The sequence below is a fragment of the Colletotrichum destructivum genome, chromosome 9 (assembly GCF_034447905.1).
Source record: "Colletotrichum destructivum chromosome 9, complete sequence".
NCBI lineage: Eukaryota > Fungi > Ascomycota > Sordariomycetes > Glomerellales > Glomerellaceae > Colletotrichum > Colletotrichum destructivum.
Window position 1 is genome coordinate 2,697,196 of NC_085904.1, and position 15,474 is coordinate 2,712,669.

At 54.7% G+C, this 15,474-nt stretch overlaps 5 protein-coding genes across 5 annotated transcripts; 3 read left to right on the forward strand and 2 right to left on the reverse strand.

The window, feature by feature from the left end:
• The first annotated feature begins 721 nt into the window (after window positions 1-721).
• On the forward strand, window positions 722-3,079 carry CDEST_13930 (uncharacterized protein). The gene is made up of 3 exons (XM_062930086.1): window positions 722-2,391; window positions 2,466-2,737; window positions 2,813-3,079. The coding sequence occupies exons 1-3, from the start codon at window positions 807-809 to the stop codon at window positions 2,978-2,980; spliced, it is 2,025 nt and encodes a 674-aa protein (XP_062786137.1). The 5' UTR covers window positions 722-806; the 3' UTR covers window positions 2,981-3,079.
• Window positions 3,080-3,123: 44 nt separating this feature from the next.
• Window positions 3,124-5,416, reverse strand: CDEST_13931 (Putative LysM domain-containing protein; the record flags this gene model as incomplete). The annotated part of the gene is made up of 4 exons (XM_062930087.1): window positions 3,124-4,009; window positions 4,087-4,212; window positions 4,274-5,194; window positions 5,283-5,416. 4 exons carry the CDS (start codon window positions 5,414-5,416, stop codon window positions 3,124-3,126), a joined length of 2,067 nt encoding a protein of 688 aa, XP_062786138.1.
• Window positions 5,417-6,750: 1,334 nt separating this feature from the next.
• CDEST_13932 (Putative glycoside hydrolase family 18, catalytic domain, glycosyl hydrolase family 18 (GH18) active) lies at window positions 6,751-9,138 on the forward strand (the record flags this gene model as incomplete). Its single annotated transcript, XM_062930088.1, has 6 exons — window positions 6,751-6,791; window positions 7,091-7,455; window positions 7,516-7,604; window positions 7,660-7,708; window positions 7,832-8,158; window positions 8,237-9,138. 6 exons carry the CDS (start codon window positions 6,751-6,753, stop codon window positions 9,136-9,138), a joined length of 1,773 nt encoding a protein of 590 aa, XP_062786139.1.
• A 70-nt stretch (window positions 9,139-9,208) lies between these two features.
• CDEST_13933 (uncharacterized protein) lies at window positions 9,209-10,489 on the forward strand (the record flags this gene model as incomplete). The annotated part of the gene is made up of 1 exon (XM_062930089.1): window positions 9,209-10,489. The coding sequence occupies one exon, from the start codon at window positions 9,209-9,211 to the stop codon at window positions 10,487-10,489; it is 1,281 nt and encodes a 426-aa protein (XP_062786140.1).
• Window positions 10,490-11,081: 592 nt separating this feature from the next.
• CDEST_13934 (Putative P-loop containing nucleoside triphosphate hydrolase, alpha/Beta hydrolase) lies at window positions 11,082-14,552 on the reverse strand. Its single transcript, XM_062930090.1, has 3 exons — window positions 14,080-14,552; window positions 13,730-14,023; window positions 11,082-13,668 (listed from the first exon to the last, which is right to left on the reverse strand). Exons 1-3 carry the CDS (start codon window positions 14,491-14,493, stop codon window positions 11,458-11,460), a joined length of 2,919 nt encoding a protein of 972 aa, XP_062786141.1. The 5' UTR covers window positions 14,494-14,552; the 3' UTR covers window positions 11,082-11,457.
• Window positions 14,553-15,474: the final 922 nt, after the last annotated feature.

The following is a 15,474-nucleotide window of genomic DNA, read 5'->3' on the forward strand; positions in this document are numbered from 1 at the left end:
AGGCGACAGCTGCCCAGCTGGGCAGCTGGACTTCCCAAGGTGGGGTGAGAGCTTGGTGCCCAGTGCACGGGGTTATTGTGTCATGCCCTGCCAGACCTGCCAGGTCCCGCCGGCTAAACACCGGACACTGATAGTCCGATTAGCACGCGGGGTTCGCCCGATCGGATCCGAAGCGGGAAAACTCTCCCTGGTCTCCCTCGCTAGGTAGGTAAGTAGGTACGGTACCGACCTATATTACTCGAATCTAAGCTGCGTTCTTGGTTTCTGAAGTTGAGGCCTTGTAAACGCCAAAGATGTCTTGAGTACTAGAACGCCAGCTATTGGATAGAAGGCATAGTACATAAGTTTCGAGCAGTTTCAAGCTCTCTCGAGTGGTTCCATCATTTGCCTCGATTCGGAATTGTCGTCCTGCGGTTGCTGCGCGGTTGTGGCTTGTTTGCTGTCCTCTTAACCATGGTATTTACGGCTTGTATTTGACTGACAAGCCGAGGTGCATCTGACATCAATACTATCTTTATGCCAAGCAACCCACACCTCTGAGAATGTCGAGTTGCCGAGAATAGATGTAAGCGCTATTGGGCATACTGAACTATTGCTATTTAACCGTAAGGTAAGCAGCTGCAGCGCTTAATTAAATGATGAAATTAAAGCCTGCATCGTTTAAAGCCCGCATCGTTACATCATGGCCAAGAAAACAACCTTGACTGCGCACTCTTGCCCGCGTCAATCTCCCCACAAACAACACTTCCACGTCTCACTTGTTGATCCGGTTCGCCATCCTTTTTCACTTGCAACAGGACTACTGAATGCCTGTCGTCATGGTGGTCTCGGACGCCGACCGCGATGAGATTGCGCAGAGCTTGGCGGCATATTATTCTGTTCTCGCCAGAGCTTGCTATTTCTCTCCTGAAGACATCCAGTCGCCGCCGACGGAAGGCTGGAGCGATCTAGAGCTGGACGTTGACGCGCTTCGAGCCCTGCGCCGCTCCGACAAAGTAATCGACCTTTTGCGCCACATCCCGTACATCAAGGCCTGCAAAAGTGGCGATAGACCCGTGCAATGGCCGATACTTGTCCGCTCAAGGGCCATTCGATACTTGCGCGACGATGGCGACTTCTCGGCCTGGTCTGCCCGTGGCGGTGACGGCCTCGCCGAGTTGGCAAACGCTCCGTTCGACGAAACCCCGGCAGGGCCCATGGATCTGCCCTCTGATGTCGTGGCTCTCAGTCGCGGATACGGTTCTAGTGATTTCGGCTCGCCGTGGTGTATCATCGACTGTGAGACTGGTATCTTGACGCCGTACACCTCCGGCACGGGACCAACGGACAAGCCGTGGCAGACTTCACGGTGCAGCGCTAGGGTGTTTTTCGACGAAATGACCTCTTTTCTGAAGAGCAAGACCATCATCGCTCTTCCTCCAGTCGGGGATCTTGAGCCCGAGATTATGGGTTCCGAGAGCGATCAGAAAGTTGACGTCAGACAGAAGTTTCAATGGATCTATCAGGCGCGCGGATGGGCAACATTCGAGGAGGACCCTTCGTCTTGGCGCCGCGAGGAATGCATCGAGGTGCTTAAACGGTTTCGTATCGAACTCTGGGAAGCAGAGAAAAAGAGGCTGGCGCACGAGGCCGACTTTGACGACCCGGAAGACGCGGATTTCGAGGATCCTGACTCCGATGCCGGGAGCGAAGCGAGCCAGTTCGAGACCGCAACTGAAGATGTAGTAGATACAGCACTGGAAGATGAAGACATCTCGGTGGATGTTTCAAAGGAGGAACTTGCCGAGGTCTGGGCAGATCTCGACGAGACCGAGTACATGATGATTGACGAAGAGTTGAAGGGGGAAGGCATCCAGCATGCTTTTCACCCATCGAAACCGCCACAACGTCTGGCCAGAGCCCCGTCATCCGAGGAGGATAATGGACCCGGGGCTTCCCAAGTGCTTGATCAAGCAACGCGCTGCAACGACAGCATCGAGATGATGGCCGGCGCCATCAAGAGTCACTACCTCACCCTATCTCGCGCGGCCTACTTCACGCCGTCTATGGTAGAGACCGCGCCTGACAGCGGTTGGAGCGACGATGTCTTCCCTGCGGAGGAGTTGGAGATGCTTGGGTACTCGGACAAGGCAGTCAGTTTACTCCGGCATCTTCCGTATCTAGGCTTCGACGAGCACTTCTGGGAGGTGCTCCCCGGCAGCCAGCCGATTCGGTATCTGCGTGATGCTGAACTATTCGAGGATGTACCCAGGGACAAGCTGAGACGAGACTCTCTGCGAAAGCTCGGGCTTTCGCCGTATGACGAGGCCATGCCAGCGGATGTAGTGGCGCTCTCGTCTCCAAACCAGGACAGCTGGCGAGGAACTTGGTGGATGATTGATGCTGGCAGAGGTCAGTTGCTGTGTCCTCCTCCTCAATACAAAAGGTTCATGAGGATTGACTCGCTCACACTTGGCTTAAACTAGGGGTCATCTTCTGCGAAAGCGGGCCGAAAACCCAGGTGGAAGCTCCTGCAAATTCTTACGAGCCTGAGTCCATCGTGACGTATTTTGAGAAGTTGGTCTCAAAGCTCAGGGGACTCGAGATAGTTCCCATCCCAGGCCTGGGCCCAGATGAGAATCAAGACCCAGTCATTTGGGCCGAACCCAACTGGGAACGCGGGGCAGATGCTTTGGCAGAGATGTCGGAAGCAGACAGGCGGATCGTCCTACCAGCCAAGTCTGGTATAGGGCTTGAGGTCCGTTGCGTACCTCTTTCTCTTGAAACTATTTGATACGAGTTGAACGCTGACAAATAGGCGTGAATTGTTTAGGGCGCTCGCAAGGTCTACCGTGACTATGGATGGCCCGATGAAAATAGCTTTCGACGGGATGAATGCCGAGAGGCGCTGGTCCGGCTGCGACAGACGACAATCTATGGCGAAGGGTTTGCAGACGATTCGGTAGACGAGGATACCGATGTGGCGATGGACGCTGCTTGACGGCAGAGGGAGGGGAGTGATATTCACGTTGTACATGCCACCTTGCGAAGGGAACAAGTTTTGAGCGGCTATTGACTTTCCGTTCTTCTTCAATACAACTACGGATTGGATTCAATAGTACATGCTCTGAAACAACTACTCGTCTATGCTACGCTCACACAGTAGAAATAACCTGGCCAGATCATGGTGCCGCAATTCTCCCCGTTGGTGCCAAGCGAGGGGTTGAGCTGGTAGAACCGGCTCAGCTCGATGCCGTTATCGGTCGCCAACTGCCAACAAGACGCGCCTTGCGCGGGCGCCTCGGCAAACTTGCTGCAGTTTGCCGGGATGCCTGCGTGAGTGGCAGTCGGTTTTGCGGGACCGGCGGACGTCGTCGTAGGAGGAGGCGCCGAAGTGGTGGTGGCGCTGCCCGAAGAGAAGACGCCAATGCAGTAGTAGTAGTCGGGCCATATCATGGTGCCGCAGTTCTCGCCTCCGGATCCGAGGACGGTGTTCCACTGGTAGAACAGGGCCGTGTCGATGCCGGCGTCGTTGGCCAGTTTCCAACAGTAGTCGCCGGCCACGGCCTGCACCCACTTGTTGCAGTTGCCCACGATGCCTTCCTGAGTCGGAGACGGTGGCTTTGGAGCGCTCGTAGAAGACGCTGTTGGGGAGATTGTGGGCGACGTCGTCCTTGTCACCGTCGTGGTCGGCGAGCCCAGGCTCTCGGTGCCGACGCAGTAGTAGTAGTTGAGCCAGAGCATGGTTTCGCAGTTCTCTCCATTGGTGCCCAAAACCGGGTTCAGCTCGAATAGTCTCTTTTGGGTAATGCCGCCATCGTTTGATATTTTCCAGCACGAAGCGCCCTTGTCCGCAAACACGTAGCGCTTGCAGACCGAGGAGATGCCTTCTTGGACCGGCTCCGGTGGCGTATCGGGGTTGTCAATGATGGGAAGCGTGGGTGTGGTACCAGGACCGCCGCGCACAGGACCATCGCTGTCGTCTGGGATCTCGCTGGCAGGCGGGCCCGTCCAGGAGCCACCTGGGCGACTGGAGGAGGAGGAGGAGGCGGTCAGCTTCGAGTATACTCGGCTTGGGCAGTAGTACTCTATCTGGGGGTTGCTTACTCTATGCAGACGTACTGATCTTTGACCAGATGATCACAAGCACCGAGAATATGCGGGTTCCAGGTGGCTATCTGAACCGCGTTGACGATGTGGGTTGCGTTGGATGCGGATTCCGCAATCGATGCGCTGATGGTTTATGTTAGCTTATGATCCTTGGGTTTGACTATTACGCAAAACGTCATAATACCAGGTAGAGCTCTCGCTGACTCGGAGCAACTGACAAGTCGGGGAGACGCAAGACCAGCCATCTAAAACAGCGCACCCGGGGGTGTTTGTCGTATACATCAAATCGCCCGTCGCGACGCCATAGATTTCGGCAATCTCGTTGCAGAACTCAAGCTCCGTCTCCGCAATGGTGGATTCTTCCATGACGAGGACGTCAACCCATTGCCAGCCCACCGATTCGCAGCCCTCTTCCGTGTCCGGCACCGGGGCCTTGGTCGGGACGGGCTCCGAGGTGGTTGTCGGCGCCGGGGCGTCTGTCTCGGTAGACGTGACCTCTGTCCTGATGGGAGTGACGTCCGCGTCCGTCGTATGGGGGTAGTTGGGCAGCACCCTGGTGGCCAGCTCGCCGACGGTGGTCTGGCAGACCTCCTGGATGTCTTGGAACTCCCCGACCAGGTAGTCCGAGTAGTCGACGTCGGGGAGGAACGCGGACGTGACGCGGGCGTACAAGAGCTTGAGGAAGCACTCGGAGCACAGCAGGTCGTTGTCGTAGAGGGACGATATACGGCGGTTCTCGGCGCTCACGTTCCCTGGGTTCGTGCAAAAGGGATCGGCCGGGTTCGCGGCGCAGTCTGGTGTGACCATGTCGGACCCCGTCCACTCCTGCTGCTCGATGAAGCACCATTCGTTGGATGCCGAGCGAGTGCAGGCGAGTTCGAGACCCTCGAGGAAACGGCCAGAAAGAGTGTCCGCCTCGACAAGACGATCACCTTGGATCATCAGGTCATAGGCACAGCTGCTTTCGACATTGGCGTGCCAATCGCGTGCCGAGGTGAGGCACCCGGTTTCGCACAGCGTCGTGACATCTTGCTCTTGCCACCAGAGCCCGTCAACGTTGATGGTTCGCTGGAAGAGGTCTTGATCGCAGGCAACGGTAGAATTTCTTTCGATATCAGTCAGTCAAGTGTCCTCATGGTCTGTCTACTCAAACATCCGTCCTTCTCTCTTTCGGCCTGGGTAATTACACTTACAATGCCACAACACAAGCAGGTGCAATCTGTAGGATATCTGCCAATGCTTCCGTTTCAACCAAGGGCCAGAGGTTGAAGCTTAAAGCTAGGGGCAAGAATGCCAGAGCCGTCAAAGACTTGATGTGAGGCGACATTTTCTCGACTGCAGCGCGCTGAGCAAGTCGCCGAAGGGTTGGTGAATCAGACCTGGCAGAGCAACGGTCGATATACAGCAACCCGGGCAGGGCGACTTTCTCTCCAAGCTTTGAACGCCCATGAAAAGCTGGAGCCTTACGGGAAAGCAATAGTTTATCTCGACAAGGGTTGCCAGACCGAAATGAGGGCATGCAACCGACACCGATTCCCGCCTTTCTAGGCCTAGACGGCGTGATAGAGGTTGCAGATAGTTATCACGCGACCCTAAACGTCCACATGCCCCATGTAACAGTTCGTTCTTCATCTATTTTTGGGAATCTTTACTCTGCAACGTTACTCTGTAAACTTCTAAGCTTACTTTCTTTTTGTCTTGGACCGGAACAAGTCTCTTTCGGGGCAGTAGTTGACAGACTGCGAGAGCTGATGAGATTACCGCCAAGCCGGCGTCAGCAACCTAATTGGCCTTGGAGCGGTCGTTGCCGTAGGTTTTTCTCATTTACCCCTGCATGAGTCAATTTTCTCTCTTTCCGTGATTGCAACAGTAGGTAGTCTGGCCGCCCAATGAGGCAAATACTTCTGCACGGGAACGGCTCTCGCCACGCGGGAATACATTGAGGCACAGCGGCTCCGAAATTGCTAAGAACTTGAGAGGATTAGGAAGGAGGTAGACTTCTCATACCTAGGTAGCTTGGCTACTCGGATAAGGCTGTCCACGAATAGACGAGGTGGCTTGTAAGACATGCCTCTAAATGAGGACTTTGCGAGGGTCACCATTCCGCGTAGTCCATCCGTCCTGTTGACCCTTCATCAGGCATCCACGTTGCATTGCATTGAATGAACCACTTGACCTGGTCAAAAGCTCACGGGAGAATCGGGCGAAATCTTACGCCAAGACGGTCGAGGTGGTGGTCTACGAGACTAAGCGAGGATGCGAATGTAATCTGACGTTATCCGCTAGGCGCAGGTCGGTGGTGTTCGGACGGGATTTCGGGAAGCCCACGAAGCTTCTCTTGTTTGGAAATGATATGAACGCGTTGAAGACGCCGGCCTTTCCAGACTTTTCAAAAGTTCGCATCAGATCTGACCATCTGCCTCGTCTGCTTTCGAGTGGCACGCCGCAACTATTTGCATACTTGTCCCAGCAACCTCTGGCTCTCCCTTCTTGTTAAAATGCATTTCCACTCAAGACTGTCCGCTCTTTTGGGGCTTTTCTATCTCATTCCTCCGCTGTTAGCTGCGGAGAACTCTTCATACTTTAATCTGAATTCTGCTTTCGGTCTACTTGGCTCTGATCTGCCTGCCCAGCTCCTCGACCTTCCTGTCGGTACCTGCAATGCCGAGACTCCTTGCGTCAATGGCGCTTGTTGCAGTGGTGTAAGTAATATCGTCCGGATCCTAATCCAACGGGGCCGCGTTTTTCTGTTGCTGTGGGGGAAGACATCTGACTTTGGATTCTCTCTGACAATGTGTCTTGTAGATTACTGGCCTTTGCGGTTATTCTCCTGCAGAATGTGGTGCTGGCAACTGCACCTCCAACTGCAATGCCAAAGCCGAATGCGGCCAATATGGTGTCCCCGGAAGGCAGACCTGTCCGTTGGGTGTCTGTTGCTCGCAGTTTGGGTATTATGTATATCCTCTGGGTGCGTAGACGTGGTGGCTAACTCTTTGCAAAGCTTCTGCGGCTCGGTCGATGACTTTTGCAACGTCGACAAGGGGTGCCAGAGTGATTTCGGAGGCTGCGGCCCAGTAAAGCGGCCTTCGTGCAGCAAGACTGGAAACAGCGTCCAAGGTCGGTCAATCGGCTACTATGAGTCCTGGGCCAACACTCGTCCCTGCGGCAAGGTGTCCCCTGAGGACTTGAACCTAGACGGACTGACACATATCAACTTTGCTTTCGTCTTCTTCGACCCGGTCAAGTTCAGTATCGTCCCCATGGATAAGAACGCTGGATCACTCCTGAGTCGGTTTACTGCGCTCAAGGAGAGGAAGCCCGGCCTTCAGACCTGGGTCAGTGTCGGCGGGTGGTCGTTCAACGACCGTGAGTTTGATCGTTCCATTGGCCATGACTTGAAGATATGCTTATCCGTTCTTTAACCAGCCGGCCCCTATCAACAAGCCTTTAGTACAATGTCGAGCACCGCCGAGAATCGCGGCATCTTCATTGCCGAGCTGATGTATTTTATGGAGGTAAATGACTCCCTTCTGAGTGTCTCTTTCTCTCGAATACTGACAAAGGCGCCAGACATATGGATTCGACGGCATGGATCTAGATTGGGAGTACCCCACCGCTGGTAGGCAGAATTTCTTATTTACATACCTTTCCCCAGACATCTTCCTGTCAACTGGTCACTCATTCATGTTGATAAAAACTTTGGTTGCTTCCCGTACTTCAGTTTCGCTGATATTTGTCGCAGACGATCGTGGCGGAAAAGCCGAGGACAAAGCCAACTTTGTTCTTCTTTCCAAGGAAATCAAGGAAGCCTTCGGCAAGCGATACGGCTACTCCATCACGCTTCCAGCATCTTACTGGTATCTTCAACATTTCGATCTGAAAAATCTCCAGCCACATGTTGACTGGTTTAACTTGATGTCTTATGACCTGCACGGAACATGGGACGCTGCTTCAAAGTTCGTCGGCCCATACGTCGCCACGCACACCAACATCACAGAAATCGATCTCGGTCTTGATCTCTTATGGCGCGCTGGGGTCAAGCCTAAGAATGTTGTCTTGGGCCAAGGATGTGCGTTTCTTTCCCTGCTTGTGCTCATGTTATTTTGATGGCATGGCTCTGAATATAGGCTAATTCTGTGCACTGTAGTCTACGGTCGTTCTTTTACCCTTGAAGATTCCAAGTGCAATAAGCCCAATGGAGTCTGTCGATTCAGTGGTGGCGCAAAAGAGGGCCCTTGTTCCAAAGCCTCGGGTATCCTGAATCTCCAGGAGATCATGGATATCATCAAGGACAAGAAGCTCGAGCCCGTCCATGACGAGAAGTCAGGCACCAAGTGGATTCACTGGGACAATGACCAATGGGTTTCGTACGATGACGGCGAGACATTGGGTCAGAAGGCCGAGTTCGCCAACTCGCGATGTCTGGGTGGCCTCATGGTCTGGGCCCTGGACCAAGTCGCCCAGGATGCCGCCAGTCTCTTGAACCCTGACGACATGGATGAAGAGGCTCTGCTCGAGGCTGAAGTCATCTACCAGGATGAAGCGGCCAAGGGCGTCTGTTACACTACCAAATGCGGCGAAAAGTGCCGAAACGGTGACCACGAGGCCACCCAGACCAACGGTCAACCTGGGACGTTGTCAACCATGGACCGCTGTCCCAAAGACGAGTTCCGGAGCGTCTGCTGCAGCAAGGGCTCCATCATGGGCACCTGCCGGTGGAGAGGATACCGTGGGCTGGCTATGTCTTGCATGGGCGGCTGTGCGGAGGGGGAGGTGTCCATCACAGAAAACAGCAACAGCCGGACGGACAAGGAGGACCAGAGCTGCACGGGCGGCACGCAGACCTACTGCTGCAACGGGTTCAAGCCTCCAATCTCCAAGGAGCAAATCACCGAGACCATCAAGGACGAGGCAACCGACGCAGCGATTGCGGCAGCGGAAGCGTTGGCGCTGGAGGTTGCGGCGAAAGCTTTCTGCCGCATCGCCATCATGGCAGCGACTGCGCCACTGCGGTTCATCCCTTTTGTTGGCAAGTCAAGCTCAAAGTAACATCTCCTTTGTAACCCGTCCGCTAACTTGGCGCCCAGGAATCATCATCTCAATCGCTCTCCAAGCAGCTATGCCGGCCTTAGTTGCCGTCTGCTCCAAAGGTGTCGCCAAGGCGGGCAAGTCAGTTTTCAAGTTCCAGGGCAAAGACTACGACGTCAAACTCGACAAACCGTTGGAGACCAAGGTCGATCGAGGCCCGTCCAAGCCCACGAGCAAAGCACCCGATAAGCCCGCAAGCTGTAAGGGCAAGCGACTCGAGGCTCGCGTCAACCTCCGCAACAAGGACATCACACGCGTCATCACTCAGGGACCTGCGAGACAGGAAATTGTGCGGAGGACCTGCTACGGAGACACCCACGGCCAGGCCTGCTACCACTACAAGTCCGTCATCGATCGCGACAATAAGCTCAGCAGGCTCACGTGCCCGGGCCAAAAGATTGGGGAGGCGTTGCGTCCGGTCGTCGGCTCCTACAACAAGCAGCACAACACAGACTGGAGCAGCGGCTGGCTACAGCAGGACAATCTCGTTTGCCAACGCGACGAGTACCCTCCCGCCGACATCTGGCGCAGCCGCGACGACAAGGCGGTGTGGATCCGACTGCTGCCCCAAGCCAGCAACGGAGGCGCGGGACAGCTGTTCGGCGGGTGCCCGGAGAAGCAGGACGAGGAGCTCATCCACGAGGGCTTCCACACCACGGAGAACGTCGGGTGCCGCGTCGTTACCATCACCACGCGCCGCGTCCGGGCCGTGGAGAAGGTCATTGAGCTCAAATTTGACCGCATGGGCGGTATGCCGGCCGACTACGGCATCGAGGAGAACCCGTGCTGGCCCAAGACACTCAACAACAACGACCCCGGCTTCGCGCTGCTCAACAACGACGACTGGTACAAGGGCGCGGGCCGCGCGCAGCAGCGCGGGTACCGGCAGTATTACTCCAAGGAGCCGACGGACATGTTCACCCTGGACGCGAACGGGGTGGCCAAGGTGAACATCCACAAACGCGGGTGGACGCCACCCCGGAAGCGCAAGGCGGACGAGGTCAAGAGGCGGGAGGTGGACCCGCTGGACATTGTCGTCAGCGAGGGCAACACCACGCGCCAGCCGACGGAGGAGGAGCTGCTGGAGGACTTTGGGCTGGTCCGGTGTAGGGACGGGTCCTGCGAGAAGGAGATGCACGACCTCGGGTACGCGTCTCTGCCGGTGTCGGGCATGAAGCCGACGTCGCCGCCGGAGACGGAGGCGTCGACGACGATGGCGATGGCCCTGCCGACGTCCCTGTCCGGGGTGCTGGCGACGGCGGCCGACGTTGCGAAGGCGGCTGCTGCGGTCATCACCGCGGCCCCGGAGTAGGATGCGGAGTGGGTGTGAGACGGGTCAGATGTCGCATGTTGCTAGTTCTAATGGCAATTTTCCTCTGCGCTGGCAAGTGAGATAGGCAGAGCATGTCTGTTATATCACTATAGAAAAGTTTGGCGGCAAGAAACTGGGCATTCCATTTCAACTGGTCTTACTGACATGGAGAAAGGGGTCTTGACGAATATATCTCCCAGCAAGTGAGGGCTCTGTGGAGATTAATGGGCAGACCGGGTCAGTACAATGGATGAGACAGTTTTTGTTATCGGTTGCTGTCAGATATCGCATCAGAGGCAGGCGGGTAAAATTATCCAAGTGCATTTAGGTACCGCTGCGGCCTCAGGTTTGGTGCACGACTACCTAGGTAGTCGCCCACGAAACTTTTAAGGTGGGACATCCATACTTGGTTAGTAAGCATTGCTGCTCTAGCTCAGGCTCGCGTCACCCATGCTCCGTGATGCTCAGGATTTAAATCACCTCAACCACCCCCTTCGACAGGATACAAGTCAACCGTCCACTCACGACCAGCAGTCTCGTTGGACGTGTGCCATATCACTGTATTCTACCTGGCTCTTCGAGTGACAATTCAGTCGAATAGAAAAGCGGTCGGTTACACCACCCTGAGGTATTGGGCTTCACTTTGCTAGATTATCCTCGTTTCCAACACCATTTACACCCTTTGACACCACGTCATACACCAACATGATGCCCCTTATCGTTCCCAGGGCCAGCCCCGGTGGGAAACATTAGATGAACCCTAAACGGCTTTTTTTGTTCGTCGAATTTCGCCGTCTCTTCATTGCATTTGCCCTTGGCTGGCGCGGTTCCGGGAAAGCTCACACTCAACTGCACCCTTGCCGGAGCCTCCCCCGCAGCGTTCTCCAAGGGCCATCCAAGCGCGAACCACGACTGACATGAATAGGTGACAGCAACATACATGGCCGAGCTTTCTCTACGTCGACATTTTACCGGCCATTCTCTGGAGGACCCCCAGCCCGTCCTGGCTCAAACTTCAGAGACACCAGACCATTCTCATCAACTGTGAGAGGAAAGTAGTAGTTGCTAAGCGAACCTGGGTTGCTGGACAGGCTGGCCTCCACATCTCGCCGCGACGGCACACTCAGTCGAGCAACTTCATCTCTTCTCTCACCAGTCCTTCCGTATCCGCATGCCATGCCGCCGGCCTCCTGGGCTTCCTCCGATACCTCAGACCCCTCACCTTCACTCAACTCAGAACCAGACACGTCGCTGTTGTCCTGCCTGTCCGTGCTGTCATACGACAACGAGGGCGGGATATCGAGGTTGAAGAAATCGATGTAGTAGTCTTGGACGTCATCCGGGGCTCCTGGGATATGCAGTGGCCCTTTAGGATGCCAAAATTCCTCTATCCAGCGAACGAACCCTGGAAACAACGGGTGACAGAGGTTCTGGTAGTATCGACTGTCTCGTTCGTCGAGCCATCGTCTGGCGCGATGGTGGTGTATCGTCCAAGATTGAGCCGCGTAAGAGAGAAACTCCTTAACCTCCGGGCTCGTCTCTCCCGGCTGTGAGCTTTTCGACGGCTTGGCCAGACAGTAGAGAAAGGCAACGCATATTTCGAGGAGGATCGCATTTGCGCCAGCGAGGGAGAAGGTATGTTGGAATGTTTCTGGCTGGAACTCGAGCGAGTACGTGCAGAGTCCTTCATCGGCAGCCTCTGTATTCTCTTGGGATGCGGCTGCATGTCGTGGCTTGTTCTCGGCCAGGAGGAACTCGCGCGCTGTCTCGTGCACCAGATACACCTTGTTCCTGATGATTCGCACGAAGTGGCCGCACAAATGCTTGATATGGTTCTCGTAGGGATACACGAGCTCGTACTCAACGTCGTCGAAACTCAGCCGTCCGGGAAGTTTAGGCCTTTTCTCGGCCGGCGTATCTCTCAAGTTGTCCTCCTCGGGAACTACAGCAAGTGCAATGCTAGTTTCTTCGACAGTAAGCGGCCTAGTGGCTGCCAGGACGAGGTTGAGCATCTTTCGGGCTTTAGGTAAGTCCGGACGTGAAGCAAGTAATGCTGCGTAGACGCTGTATATGCTTCTCGTCCTGACGATATCATCGAGCTCCCGCCGCGATGCACCATTTTCTACTTTCTCCTCCAGCAAACTAATCACCAGCGATACCCAGAGAAACGTACGATCGGCACGCTTGACAAGCTCGTCTTGGAGGTTCTGAAGCAGGCCGACGGGAAGACCGCGATCAATCAGATCCTCAATCTTGGCTGCGACGACCTTTGAGATGTCGCTGCTGATGGCCCCTGTTTCGTCTTCCGCTCGCAGGCGGATCATGCTGTACGGCTTGGACGTTTTTCGCGAGGCCAGATTATTCGTGGACTTGCGGGGCTTATCGAGTGCGACTTTGATTTGGTTCTCGTAACGGCTCGATATGAATAACCTAAGTTGAGGTTTTTGCCCGACCTTGTTAGACGCCCCTTCCTGCGCTTCGAAGTAGTTGGTTATGCATCGCAACAATACCCCTCTCGACTGAGGTTCGCACTCGTCGAGGCCATCCAAGATGCAAATGGTGGGATTTGCATCTTTGTGTTCGATTGAAGAAATGAAAGCCTTCCACAACGTCTCCACGGCTTCAAGGTTCCCACCTCGAAGCTGGCTCGCTGCATAACTGGCGAGGTTCTGCTGTTGGCCGTATAGCTGGTGCAGGATGGCCCGAATGCCAGTGGCAACCTCTGACTGCTCCAGGTTGTCGGACTTGAAAAAGAAGTAGCAAACGTTGGTTTTGTCGCCACGAGACGTTTTCATGATGTGGTCGATCAAGAATGAAGCGAGAACCGATTTTCCGCAACCGGGATCGGCTGACATCCACAACAGAAACGAGCTTGCCGATTCCAACCAGGCCTTATACGCAGGCTTTTCCAGAATCCAAGTGCACGTTCCCTCTACCGGGGACGGATTTCTACTCTTGTGAGCTTCATAGTTGGACGTGTCCAGCGCCCTCATCAGGCTGTCCATTTCCAGAAACGTCGACGTTCGCGCCGTCCGAGCCATGGCGTCCAATCTCGATTTGACGACCTTGAATCTCTTTTCGTTGAAATCGCCGAATCTGCAGATCCCCCTATGGTCGCTTTCAATCGGTATTTTAATTTCTGCCTCGAGTCCGAGGATGGCAGATTCGCGCTCTACGACCTGTGACGACCGCCATGAGCATGTCTCGAGCACCCGAAGCCGCGCGACGAGCAAAACTCACCAAGGCGTTGAGGAAATCCATCTTGCGCGTCTCGTAGCAAGAGACAATATGCAGGCCAGAGCAGCGGTCCAAGAACGACCTCGATATCTGAGTGAGCCTGGAATTCGGCTCCAGATCTATCGAGAGTTGCGCGTTCGTGCTCGTTCCCAGAGACGCCATCCTGAGAAGTCGCGCCGTCTTGGTGCTCCAGTTTGCCAGCGAGGAGCCCTTGTGTGGCGTGCCGAAGAAGAAGACGCCGTTGATGTACTTGGCCAGGAACATGTACTTTTCGCTATCAAGCGCTCTCAGGTAGGCCTGTCATCACAAGACAGTCGTCAGCTGCACTTCAAGAACCGACGGGGGCTACTTACCTGCTTGAACACGAGCCCTCCGAGAGAGTGACATATGAAAATCAACGGGCGCTGGCTCTCCTCGACTGTCTCTCTCTCGGCAAGCAGACACTCCAGCAGCTGGTCTCCGAAGTCCAGAACATCGGATGTCGACTTGCTGAATTGGAGCTTCGAGTTGTACGAAAACGACATAACCCGCGACGCGGGTACAATTCGGGTCACATGGTCCTTGAGCCAGTTCGTCCCGGTTGCCTCATCGGTCCATGTCCGCAGGTAGTCTCCGTTCAACCCGTGGATAGCGATAATGTCGATAGCCTCGGTTGCCGCTGAATCTCTGTCCACAATAGTGTGCAAGCCATAGTCTGGTTTTTTTGATGATGATGCCGTCGACTTGCCGGACTGGCTCTTCGACCTGGAGAGGAAGTTCCACTCCATAGTTATGGCTATCAAGGGGAGTTAGGGCAGGAACAGCACGGTCATAGTCAGGATAGATCCCTCTTTCCTTCGTTCTTGCGATCTGCGGGGTTCAAGTCTTATCACGTGGGTACTTATGCACAACGGGCAGGCAGCTGCACCTTCGTTGTTGGTTGCATTCCCACCCGATGGTGATTGGCTAAGGACTTACACGTTTCAACACACGATAACTGCCGCCGATTGAGCAGCAAACCCAGTACCTTTTCCTCGTAGTTCGACGACCATCCTTTTTAGTACTATCTCAGCGGTGACCATCAGTATCGCGAACAATGAGCGCTGAAGAGTTCCGCGCAGAAACCGATAGCGGGAAGGTGTCGGTCGACAACCACCACGAGGTGCTGCGGGTAGCTTTCGAATATACCATCGAGGGGCTGCGGGACGGCACTGGGATATTCAACGTTATTGATTGGCTCCACGCCGCCAAGATGTCATTCGGGAAGGGTATCAATCAGATGTTCAACCGGTACGATACACAGAACAGGAGAATTGGAGCAAGAGAATAACACGATGATAGAGGCTAACAGAAGAAAGCACACTGGATTTGTTCTACCTGGCGCAGATAGCAGCCGGCATCTACCTCATCTTCGATCAAGTGAGCGTATTCAAACTCTCCTCAAAATACTTTGACTGGTTCTACGATAATAGTCTATTAGTTACCTAGTAATTAGTCATATAGTTAATAGTTTAATAGGTAGCTCATATAGCTTAACGAACTAGTTATCTTGTCTATATAAATGCTGTGCTGCCTGCACCTTGCCTTGACTGTTAGTAGGGCGCTACTGCTTGTAACTTGTTAGGTCTTAACATCCTGCCGTCAGCCTGCAGCACCTTGGGCTAGGGGACTGCTACCAGCGACCTCACACTAGGGGCTCTGCCTGGAAACAAGTCTTGAACGAGACGTGGCCTCCAGGTTACTGGTCTTCGTCAACTGGTCCTCCGCCC